Source organism: Orcinus orca, chromosome 8 (genome assembly GCF_937001465.1).
Source record: "Orcinus orca chromosome 8, mOrcOrc1.1, whole genome shotgun sequence".
In the NCBI taxonomy this organism is placed as follows: Eukaryota; Metazoa; Chordata; class Mammalia; order Artiodactyla; family Delphinidae; genus Orcinus; species Orcinus orca.
This window is the reverse complement of record NC_064566.1, coordinates 4405351-4416725: the sequence shown is the minus strand read 5'-3', so window position 1 is coordinate 4416725 and position 11375 is coordinate 4405351. Positions and strand designations below refer to the sequence as shown.

The 11375-nt window shown below is 61.6% G+C and overlaps 1 protein-coding gene across 2 annotated transcripts; it reads right to left on the bottom strand.

Annotated features, from left to right (window-relative positions):
* Positions 1 to 466: 466 nt before the first annotated feature.
* LOC101272784 (mas-related G-protein coupled receptor member F) lies at positions 467 to 8689 on the bottom strand. 2 transcript variants are annotated; one of them, XM_049712992.1, is made up of 3 exons: positions 7647 to 8689; positions 5264 to 5377; positions 467 to 2274 (listed from the first exon to the last, which is right to left on the bottom strand). In XM_049712992.1, exons 2-3 carry the CDS (start codon positions 5309 to 5311, stop codon positions 1291 to 1293), a joined length of 1032 nt encoding a protein of 343 aa, XP_049568949.1. In that variant the 5' UTR covers positions 5312 to 5377; positions 7647 to 8689; the 3' UTR covers positions 467 to 1290. The 2 variants fall into 2 exon arrangements, with proteins under 2 accessions (XP_049568949.1, XP_004278093.1); XM_004278045.3 differs by having other exon boundaries at positions 8466 to 8685.
* Positions 8690 to 11375: the final 2686 nt, after the last annotated feature.

The window sequence follows — 11375 nt, the reverse complement described above, 5'->3', positions numbered from 1 at the left end:
AGCGTGTGGGATCTTCCCGGACCAGGGCTCGAACCCGTGTCTCCTGCATCGGCAGGCGGATTCTCAACCACTGTGCCACCAAGGAAGCCCGCACACTGTGTTCTTCATGGGCAGGGACTGTATTAGTAGCCAGCAGAGAGCCTAGAACCCAGTAGGTGTGATGAAAACTAAGGTTCCCAGGGGGAGTGGGGGGCCCCTGGGTGGGTGAAAAGTGCATGGGGGTTAGCCAACAGAGCGTAGCGTGGGGACCAAGCTCCCTCCGGCTGAGGAGTGGACACCCTAGCAGGAGAGGGAGCACGCCGGTGTGTAGACCGGCCAGCCGGGAGAGGCGGCACGGGAACTGGGGTACAGAGCGGGCTGCACGGGGGGGCGGCGTGGAAAGGCTGCCCGTCTGGGCTTTGGATGCCAGTGGGGTCCTCACTGTGAGAACAAGATCACAGACAGGACAGAGGGCAGGAAGCCTTCCTCGCTGCGAGATAGAAAACGTTTATTGATATACACGTATTATCTTTCATCAAACTGGGCCACCGTGCTTGTAGGTGGGCTGAGGTGGCCAGGTAGAGCCAGTGCCCACTTTTGGGTGGGGCTATAGCTCAGAGACTGCCTGGACGGCCTTCCGGAGCCCCTCAGACCAGGCGGACGGCAGCTCAGACATGCCGGCTGGCATGGAGTCAGAAACGAGAGTGAGCCACTCAAGCCAGCCGACGGCTTTTCCTGCGTCCAGGCACTTGCCGTGCCAGAGGCTCCCCCATTTCGGCCACCAAAGGGAACGTCATGTGCAGAAAGACTGGGCTCCCAGGCGGGTTAAGGAGAAGCGTCTCCCAGGTAGCACCCTTGCCTTGACAGGGCAGAAAGGAGACAGCAGGTGTCCCAACAGCAGGACAAAGATGCTGGCCCGACGGGCGATGGGCTGGCTGTTCTCAGGAGGGCTGGCTGATGGGGCAGGAGGTGGATGGGCTGCGTGACCCCCTCCTCTCCTTTCCTGGCCATCCTGGGGCGGGGAGGAGCCCCACACCCGGCCCACCGCCCGGGGGCAACTTCTGCAGTGGGTCACGGAAGGAGGATAGCTGCGGGGAGCCTGGTGAGGCCACGGGGTCTGTTTGGAAGTGGCTCTTCTGTCTCTCGGCCACGCCCAGAGCCTCTGCCCCGGGAGAAGGCGGCACGCGGGCGGGGAGCAGATTTTTCTCCTTGCACTCGGGCCCCGGGGCTGCTGCCCAACTCCTGACTCCTGCAAAGGGTCTCTGGAGGCCACTCCAGCTGGCTGCCGCCTCCCCACCAGCAGCTGGCCTCTCACGAGGCATTCCCCGAGGCGCACTGCATCTCCATGGTGACCGTGTTGGGCGTGCTGCCCCCCGCCTCCCCCGGCTCGGCCCCGTCTCGCAGGGCCCGCTGGAAGACCACCCTGAGGGGCTCCCACAGCCGCTGTGACTTGTCCCTGCCGGCCAGGAAGTAGACGACAGGCTTGGCGCTGCTGTTGATGCAGATACACAGGTCGGTGACGTACTCGGGGAAGGGGGCCGGGATCTGGAAGACCCAGAAGAGGAACCAGTCGATCCCTAAGTAGATGGAGGACACGAGGAAAACCGAGACCATGGCCAGGATGACGTGGTTGAGCTTGGCCGAGCGCTGGCGCCGCCGGGCCCGGCACTCCACGTGCAGGACGAGCGCCAGACAGGGCAGCACCATGAGCGGACAGAAGACCAGGAACAGCAGGATGCCCAGGAAGGTGTCCACGTGCCCGCAGCCCGGCCCAGACGCCTGGCGGCCCAGGAACACGCAGAAGTAGCTGTGGATGCTGGTGACCAGGAGCGACAGGCTCCAGAGGAGTGAGCACACCACAGCCGACAGGCGCTTGGGCCGACGGCGCCAGTACCAGGAGGGAAAGATGACCGACAGGCAGCGCTCTGAGCTGACGGCTGGCAGGAGGCTCACGCTGGTGACAAACATGCAGAGCCCCAGGATCCGGGACACCGCGCGGACGTAGTCGGCAAATGAGCCCAGGAAGCCCCCCGTGTTCAGGATGGAGAACACGGCCTTGCTAAAGAGGTAGCCGACGTCCGCGCTGGCCAAGTGCAGAAAGTAGATGGAGAAGGGGCTCCTTTTGATGGAGAAGCCGAAAAACCAGAGGACCAGCCCGTTGCCCACCAGGCCGCACAGACAGAGAAGCAGGAAGATGTAGTTCATGACGGCTGGCGGTGGCAGCATGGTGATCTGCGCGATGGTCAGGAAGCCGCGGCCGTAGAGCTCCGGGGCCTCGCTCACTCCCGGACACATCTGCGCAGGCGTGGAGGGGAGACACGCGGTGATACTGGCTGGGCTCCATCCCCAAACCCGCACCTGCAACCAGGTGTGCTGGGCTCCGCCCCCAAACCTGCAGCTGAGCCCAGGTGTGTTGGTCCTGATTACAGACGTGGCTCTGGAGCAATGAATGGGCTCCAGCTGGAGCAGAGACACCCTTGATCTGACATAGTGCTGCCATTCTGTGCCCCAGAGTCTGGAGCTCACAGCCTACAGGAGTGATAGTAAAAATGGTGAAAAGCATCGGTCCCTCATAAGGGTACCGGGTGGTCCACCGGCCAGAAAATGTACATGTTGTGCAAGATAAAGAAAAACTGAGGAAGCTTTCCATATCGAAGGAAACTAAAGAGACATGACTAATTAACTCAGGGCTGTAAGCGTGGATTGTAGAGTGGATCTAACCATCACTATAGAGGCTATTAGGGGGATGACTGGGAAATGGGAACGTGGACTATGTATTGTACCAACGTTACATTTTCTGAAGAGGAAAATGTACCGTGGCTATGTCCTTGTTCTTAGAAGATACAAACTGTTTGGGTGCAAAGGGGTTTGGTGTCTGCAATTTACTTTCAAATAGCTCTGGGAAAGAAAGTACCTATCAAGAGATAATCAAGATTTATTTTTTAAAAAAAGAGATACTAGAGAGAAAGCACATGTGGCAACAGGCTAACGATTAATGAATCGGTGAAGGTGTATGCAAAGTTACAAAACTTGCAATTTTTCACACTGAAACATGAAAATATTTATTTTAAAAAATAAAATCACTGGTAAGTTACCGAAACAAAACCAAAGTGGACCCAGACCTATAGTGGAATCAGAGAGACCTGGGGAATCAGCGTTGGTTCCCTGCTGGGCCAGGGTGAAACTCTGGGTTTCTGGATCGTGAGGGATCTGGATCTGACCCAAGGGGGTCCCTAGAGGGCGAGACACTGAGGCAGTGGCTATTCATAGAGCTGTGTATTTTGACAATTGGTCTGGCCGTGTGAGTCCATCTGGCTAAATGACAGTCTTGCCTGCAGGGTCTGGGCTGGCATATAAATGCATGAACGTGGGTCACATGCAAGAAGCTGACAAGTGTGGGGGGGCAGTGGCAAACCGGAGGGCACCCGTCCTGAGCAAGTCGGCGGTGCCCTGCTCCAGCCGGTGGGCGCCAGTGGGACCAGCGGGCTGAGTGGCTCTTATTCATCCTTTTCCCTTCTCCCCAGAGAAGCCAGAACTCGAGATGGTAATGTAAACTATCCTGATCTTTAAATGCTGACATTTAAAAAACACGGGGTGGGCCAAACATAACACATCTACAAGCTGGATTCGGTGCTCAGGCTGTGGATTTTGACCTCCCATCCCCAGTGGCGGAGGCTGCCCAGAGCACTGTCACTGCCCTGCCCACACCCCAGCAGACATCACTAATCCATCCCAGCACTCTTTCCCACAGAGCCCGAACCTGGCCTGCCCCTAATCTAAGGCCGGGTGTCAGTACCCATTGCTCATGACTCTCCCTCCAAAACCCAAAACAAAACTGAAAAACAAACCAGAAGGTTCTTGAGGCAGGACTATTCTGCCACTTTCCAGATGGGCCCCAGCTCCGGCAGAAAGCTGGGTCCCGAAAGACTGCTCTCTGGGCCTGACACCCCATAACAAAGGGAGGGACCTCTGGCCTGGCTCCGGTCAAGGGGACCCTGCAAGCAGGGACTGGAGGGTGCCGGCAAACTTTGGGGAAACCCCAGAAGGTCAGGGCATGGGGGTCCCGGTCACTACCCGGCATCCTGTCCTCTAAATATATTTATTGACCCCACATCTGTCTGTCTGTCTGTCTGTCAACTCTCAAACCCCTTAGCTCGCTCTTTACTCAGCCTTTCCTCTTCTCAGCTGGGGAGCAGACTCAGAAATTTACAAGATCCAGTGTCTAAACAAGTCCACGGAGGACCAGCGCTAGCGCTGGAGGGAACTGGGTGGCAGGGGCTGCATCTGACAGGTCAGATCCCTCAGTGCCTCTCGCAGGCTGGAAGAAGTCTGCAATCCTCCCCTCAGAGTCAGAGCGGGAGGGCCGGGGAGTCACTAGACGTGTGGCTGCCATCCCGGCCACACAGCACCTTGTACAATGCCTGCTCTGGAGCCTGGTGCCCTCCCTGGGCTCTGCCTTTTCTCCGGGGATTTCTGGGGACTCCCAAGCCAGTTCCTTCTCTGTCTCCTGTGGCTGCCATCTTGCAGTGGTCACCATCAGGGCTGCAGGCATGGTGGGGAAATGCCGGGGGCTGGGGTCCTGGCTCTGCCCCGACCTCCGGACTCACCGCAGTCAAGCTACTACACTGGCGTGAGCCTCAAATTTCCTCAGAGGTTGAACTTGGTAAGCTCAGGGGTCCTTCCAACTTGAGAGGGTTTTTCCCGGGATTCAGGAGGGAATTCCAGAGTTTTCAAAGGCCTCAGAGAAGTAGGGGGCAGGAGCGGGGGAGGGCAGAAGGGGTGGGTCAGCCTGATGGGTCGTCAGCGTCTCAGCCATGGCTAGTGCCCGGAGGCAGAGGGTAAACCGGGACTAACGGACCCTGGCGTTGGGCGACGCTGGCAGGGTGGCCCAGAGCCCCACGGAGGCTCGTGACACCAGGGCCCCCTTGGAGCCAGCCTCGCAGGGCCTCCTGGCAGGGCCTGGCCATGGGAAGTAGCTGGCCGCCCCATCTCCCCAGGGAAGAGCTGACAAGGCCTCTGGAGGTTGGTAACAGATGCCCCAAGGTCTGCACAGGATGGGACTCGAGGGCGTCCGGTGACGAAGACACTGGGGATCCGAGGTGACCAGTAACCAGTGCCAGGCCACGTAGCCCAGAGGGGCCCTGCTGCCCGCCTGTCTGTCCCGAGCTAGAGGATGGGGCCTGGGCGGCAGAGTGTGTGTGAGAAGGGGGTGCTGGGCGGGGTCTGCCCCCTCCCACCACACCATCCTGCAGACCCGGGTCGGGGAGCTGATGGCGGTACTTGCCTTGTTCCTGTTGGTGGGATGGGTCTCCCAGGAGCAGTTTCCAGCCATCCCCAGGCCTGGTGAGTCCAGATTCCTTACGGCTCTGCTCACAGCTCACCGGCCTGCGCAACCCACCTGGCCAGGCAGAAAGAGTCACATGAGGGCCGCAGTGTTCTCCCCTCCCTCGCAGACCCCTCCCCAGGCCCTCAGGGCTCTCCCCTTGGAGGGCAGGCTGATGAGCCATCCCCTGGCCGCCTTAGAGGCAGGGCCTTGTGGGAGGCACCGGGCTTCCTGCTGAGTCCAGAGCAGGAGGCGTCTGTGTGCACCACTCCCTCCTTCTCCGGGGCCCTCATTCTCCCCGCTGCTGACACCCTAGGGACACCTCCTGGGGAAGAAGCCCCTCTCCTTCCCCGCTTGTTCTGAGATTTCTGGAGCCAGACGGCTTCTGGAGATATCTTTTATTTACCTGCACACATTTCTTGGACACCACCTTTGTGTCCAGCCAGGGGTGGGACAGGGGTTCAGTCCCAGACAGGAGAGTGGGGGAGGAAAGATCATTTCCGGCAAGGAGGCTTCCTGGAGGAGGAGGCTTTTGCCCGGGCCTTGTGTTTGTAACATGTTAAGGTGTCTGGTCTTTCCCCTACACATGCCTGGAAGGCAGGGCACCCCGATCGTTAGCATCAGCATCGCTGTCACCACCATCAACCCCGTGTCAGTGAGTGCCTGCTCGCTTACACCCCATCCTCCTGTTTGGTCCTGGGTACCAGCTATGAGGCAGGTGTAGTCACTCCCCTATGATGAGGGCAGGGAGGTGAGGTCACCTGCCCAGGGCGCACACACTATAACTGCCACACACACTGCAGCTTTGCCGATTTGTGTACCTGCAGGACCAGAGCGGCTGCAGAGACAGGAGGGCTGGAGGCGGCACCAGCCTCGAGGCCGCTATGGTGGCCCCGGCTCCAGGCTGGAGCAGGGGCAGCTGGACTCGGCCAGGACTGCAGGTGGGAGGCCTGGGAGAAGTAGTGACAGGCCGGGGAGGGGGCGTCCCTGCCTGAGACCTGTCCGCCCTCCTCCGGCAGAGCTCACTGGTCCGCCTGCCCCGGGTGCACTCGAATGGACTCCGGTCCCCCAACCTGACCTCGGCCCCCGCCCGCAAGCACCCATCCCTCCCACTGTGCAGGCGGGAAACTGAGGCTGTCAGCGGAGGAGGAGCCTTGCGGGGGCACAGCCTGGCCACAGGCTGCCGTGCCCCTCCTCCTCCGGACTCCCCCGGAATTCCATCCTAGGCCGCCACGCGCGCGCCCGTCAGCCCCGGGCCGGGAGGGCGGGGCCGGGCAGGCGCCGATCATTGGCTGCGCGGGAAGGCGGTCCCCGCTCACTGCCCGCCCCTCTTTAACCCTCAGCCTCCCGGAGCCAGCGGCACAGGGCCGCCCGGAGCGGCAGCGGGCGGCGCCGGGGGTGCGGACGGCGCGGCCCCGGACTGCAGCCCCGCAGGGCGTGGGCCTCGCGCCGGGGCCCCAGGTGGCTGCGCGTCGCGGAGGGGGGCGGCGCTTATGCGTGAGAACAAGTGAGCCAGCTCGTGAGGCGTGTGCAGTGTGGGTTTGCAGACAGCGGGGGGCTAGGAGGTGTGCGTATTACTGTGTACCTCCCACCCCTCCCCCGTGACAGTCTTGACTCTAGTTGGGCCACTGTCCCCATTGCCACGGACAGACCTCATGCTTCTCCACACTCTGGGGCTTGTCCAAGCTCTCCGCGTGCCTGCAACCCCCAAACTGCCTGCGTCTCCCTCACCCCTCCTGGCCTGGGATACTCCCCCTTCCACCCTCCTCTTCCTACACCGTTCTCTGTCTTCTTGGTCGCCCTTCCAGACACACATCACCCCTAGGTCTGGGCCCCAGGCTTGGCCCCCAGGAATGTCCTGACTCTGAGAGCCTCTTCCGTTCACCTCTGCCAGGCTAGACCCCCAAGGACACACGTGCCCCCAGGACAGCTGGCTGGGGCCTGCCCATGAGGTCCGACTGGGGCTGGGCATATGGTGGTTGATTCGAGGTGTGGATGTCCCTGTGTGTCTGAGCCCTTGCTGTCCTGCCACGGGCCATCTGCAAAGCTACTGCACTTCCGTGCAGAGAGATCAGGAAGCCAAGCTGGACCCCACGTGCGCCATAGAAAGACGTGTGTGTGACATGTGTATGGGACGTACGTGAGTGCGTGTGAGTGCGTGTGCCCCTCACGTCAGGATCTGACGTGTGACAGAACTAGCTTGGGCCAAAGCAGACAAAAAGCCTGCCAGCTCAGCTCACTGCTGACCCTCCCCTCAAAGCACAAGGCCAAGGACGGGCCCCCAGCCACCTGTCTGCCGCTTCAGGAAGTCACCACGGCCCACCACGCCCAGCTCCAAACCCACCTGGGCCCCCGCTAGACAGGACTTTACACCAAGAGGCCTCGGTGGGAACCGTCAGACTCCAATTCTCCTGTCGGTGTTCCCAGCCCCTCTCCTTGTCCCGGGGCTGCCGCCTGGGCTGGGTCTGAGAGCACTGGCCACGGGGTGAGCTTGTGGCTGTCATTCCCCCCAGACACAGGGGACACCTTTCAAAATGTCTCACGAACAGCCTTCACCCAACGCCAACACCCCATCAGGCACCGCCCACCGGGGAGAAGGTGGGACGCAGCCACCCAAACTCCGGTGGCTGCCGAGGCTGACCCCTCGGTGTCCATCCCAGGGCTGGCCCCAAGCTGCTGGAGCTCGGCCCCGGGGAAGGAGGGGGCTGCTGTCAGGGTGCGTGACGGCGGTGGGAGCTGTTGCACTTGGGGTGCTGCCTGCTGGGTGTTCCCCTTCCTGCCCTTCCAGAAAGCACGCTTGGATGGCTGGCGAGGGTAGGGAGGGATAGAGGGGGAGCCCCCACCCACAGGAGGACAGAGCAGGAGCTGGAAGCAGAGGACAGCTGGGGGGGGGGGTCAGCAATCACCAGGGTGCCCGGGCCTGCCACACAGGACGGGGACTCTCAAAGCGGCCCGATGACCCTGGGACTCTGGGGCCTTGGGGGGCTCCTCTGGCGGTGAGAGCGCTGCTCTGCCGTCTCAGGCTCCTGCTTGGGGCCGTGTGATGTCCGGGGGCTGCCAGCCTCGAGGGTGCCTGCCTTCTTCTCCTTCCCTGCCCGGCTTTCACCCTGCAGCCCCGGCTCCCGGGACGCCCTCCCCTGGGCCCCGGGCACCGCGGCGCTACCTGCAGCTGCTGGCCTGATCCTCAGGGGCCTCCCCTTCGTGGAGGGCTCTTCCCGTGATGCCCACCTCTGGTCACCCACCAGCAGGGCAGCAGGCCAGCGCAGAGCACTGCCTGGAGCCTCAGGAAACGCAAGCTCGGGGTGGAGGAGAGCCCTCGCCTGCCTGCTGGAGGAGACGCTTTGGCAGTGTAACCCGCCCCAAACCCAACTCCAGGCCCGGCGGGAGGGGGGCGGGGACGGGGAAGACGAGGGGGGGAGGGGCTGAGCCCGGATGAGGCTCTGGGAAGGAATGCCCCGCTCAGGAGCCCCCCCGGAGCCCCGCTGGGAACTCAGCTCTCCGCCTGATGACGTCGTGTTGGCCCGAGCACTGCGACCCGAGTCCAGCTGTGAATCTGCAGCTCCGTGGGGCTGCCCACTGCCCGGGAGGGAGGAGTGTCAGGCCGTCCACTTGCCCGATGCTTTCCCTCGGCCCCCTCTGGGCATTTCGGGGCGCGGAGGCCTGGGAGGGGCGGGTCCCCACCTGGTGTTTTTATTGTCCCCAGGGGCTGTGATGGAAAAGCCTGGAGGCCGCAGGGTGAGGGCTCCAGTGAGGGGGCGGTGCAGGTGCTTTGGAAGGCAGAACGGGTGGCTGGACAGCAGTGCCACCCAGGTGGTACCCCACACCCCCTTCCACCCCGGAATCTGCCCAGGGTCCCTTGCGGGCTTCTGGAGCCAGGAATTCCCTTTTCTCCAGCCCTAATAGCAGTCAGATGGCGCAAGTGGAAAATCACAGCGCTCGCCCGGGGACTGGGCCGAGCGGGGAAATTGGCGGCCGTGGTGCCTGGTGTGTGCGCCGCGCGGGAGGATGAGTCAGCCTCCCCCAACCCCGGCGAGTCCCCACAGGGTCCTGGGGCACCAAGCCAAAGCCTGGGGGGCGGTGCAGGGGCCAGAGGGGTGGCCGTGAGGACGGGGGTGGTGAGCAGTGGCTTCCCAGGAGCCACCAGGGAAAGCTCCCTGCCCTGGACCAACTTTCTCATGGCCCAGGGAGCCTGAGGGAATTCTGAGCAATGTTTTCCCTGCGGGAGCACATGATGCCCAGATTGGGGTTGGGGGGTGCCTCTGTGGGCATCTTAAAGAGAAACCAGAAATAGAGCTTCCCCTGCACCTGCCCGGGAGCTGCAGCCCTCCTGTGCTGGGAGGAGCTCCATGTCCCTGGCCACATGCCAACCTCAGAAGGGGCTCAGATTGTTCCCTGCTGGGTCCAGCTGGCCTCCCGGGGCCTTTGTTTTTAGGGAGGGGTTGGGGGAGGGCTCGAGGATGCTGACGGTCACGGCCCCGCCCGAGGCTGGGCTGGCAGCAGGCAGAGGTGGGGACCCTCCCCTCCTCTCCCAGGCCGGCCAGCTGGGGCCCAGCTGGGCTGCTTGTTTACGTGGGGAGGCCGGGGGAGGCCAGTCCAGGCAAGTTCCAACTGTAATTGCATCTGGACTCTTAAAAGGAATTGTGTGAAGTGGGCAGCGGCTCTGAAGTCCACCGCCTTATTTGGTATGGAAATCTGTTTCTTTCAAAACTAATGAGAGGTGCTTGTAAATGGGAAAGCCATTCTTTGCTTGGGTTTGCTGCGTCCCATTGCCACCCACTGTCCTCTGGCCTGGAGGCCAGGCTTCTGCAGGGACATGGCTCCCAAGGCTGCCTCCGATCTTGGGTGACCCTGGGACTCGGTTCCTCATCTGTCAGGTGGGAAGAATAATGACTCTCGGAGTAGCAGTGAGAAAGGAATCATGTCCCGGGTAAGAAAGCTCTTTGTGACCCCAGAAACACTGTGTCATTCATTCCCTCTCTCCCCTCACAAGGCTTAGGGTGACTTGGAGGGGGCCGGCCCAGTGTTGGCCCCGTGAGACACTGTCCCTGCACTTCCAACCCTCATGTTCTGTCCTCATGCCCTGAACAGCCACCACCCTGCCGTCAGTGGCCCTCCTCCACCCCTCCCAGGAGAAGGGAAGTTTATTTTTAGTGGTCCAGTGCCGTGGGCCTCACAGGTGGACTCTGGTCTCACCCCCACCCCAGGCCCCCTACAAGGGTGCAGGCCAGGACCCTCCTCTGCTGGGCCCTCCTGTGGCCCCTCGTTGCCCAGCTGCTCCGAGTCGGACCCTCCGAGCCAGCAGGGAGGGCGCAGAGCCTCCCAGGCAGACCCGCACACACTGCAGAGCGCCTGCCGGGTACCGGGCTCTGTGCTCTGGGCTGATGAACAGGCAGATGAGGTCTCTGCCCTCCCGGAGCTCCATCAAGCTGGGAGGCAGACCAGAATCAGATGACCCAGACATATGTGAAACCACAGCTGAACAGAAGGCACCAGCATGCCAGGGAGATCAGGACGGCTTCCTGGAGGAGGTGATGAGGGAGCCTGTGGGGAAAGTTGGGCAGGAGCAACTCAGGTGAGAAGGGTAAGGAAGACATCCCCAGCAGAGGAAACTGCATGAGCAAAGGCCCTGAGGCAGGAGGCGTGCTTCACCAGTGAATGGGGGACTGGATGAGGCCGGGGGGAGGCAGAGAGGGCAGAGGCCTGGATGAGGCCCCCAAGTGGGCAGCTCTGATTGGCCCTTCCTGGCCCAGAATCTCGCCCCCTGTGTCCTGTTCTCACCTCTCTGTCAACCTTTGTCCGCTCTGCTCAGGGGACAAGTGCAGTGAGGATGATGACAATTACATCTGCCTGTTGCTGTGTCCTCTGAGCCAGGGCTGCATAAATGGGATCGTTTCATCCTCACAACATCGCCCATTTTACATCTTCATTCAACACACATTTACCGGGACTTCCCTGGTGGTCCAGTGGTTAAGACTCCGTGCTCCCAATGCAGTGGGCATGGGTTTGATCCCAGGTCGGGGAACGAAGATCCCGCATGCTGCTCCGTGTGGTCAAAAAAAAAAAAAAAAAGTGT

What these genes read in the sequence shown, in the direction of transcription:
- LOC101272784 (XM_049712992.1), bottom strand. Translation starts at nt 5,311, where the DNA reads ATGGCTGGAAACTGCTCCTGGGAGACCCATCCCACCAACAGGAACAAG. An exon ending in ATCCCACCAACAGGAACAAG is followed by an intron (nt 2,275 to 5,263) that starts GCAAGTACCGCC and finishes ACGCCTGCGCAG; the next exon opens with ATGTGTCCGGGAGTGAGCGA.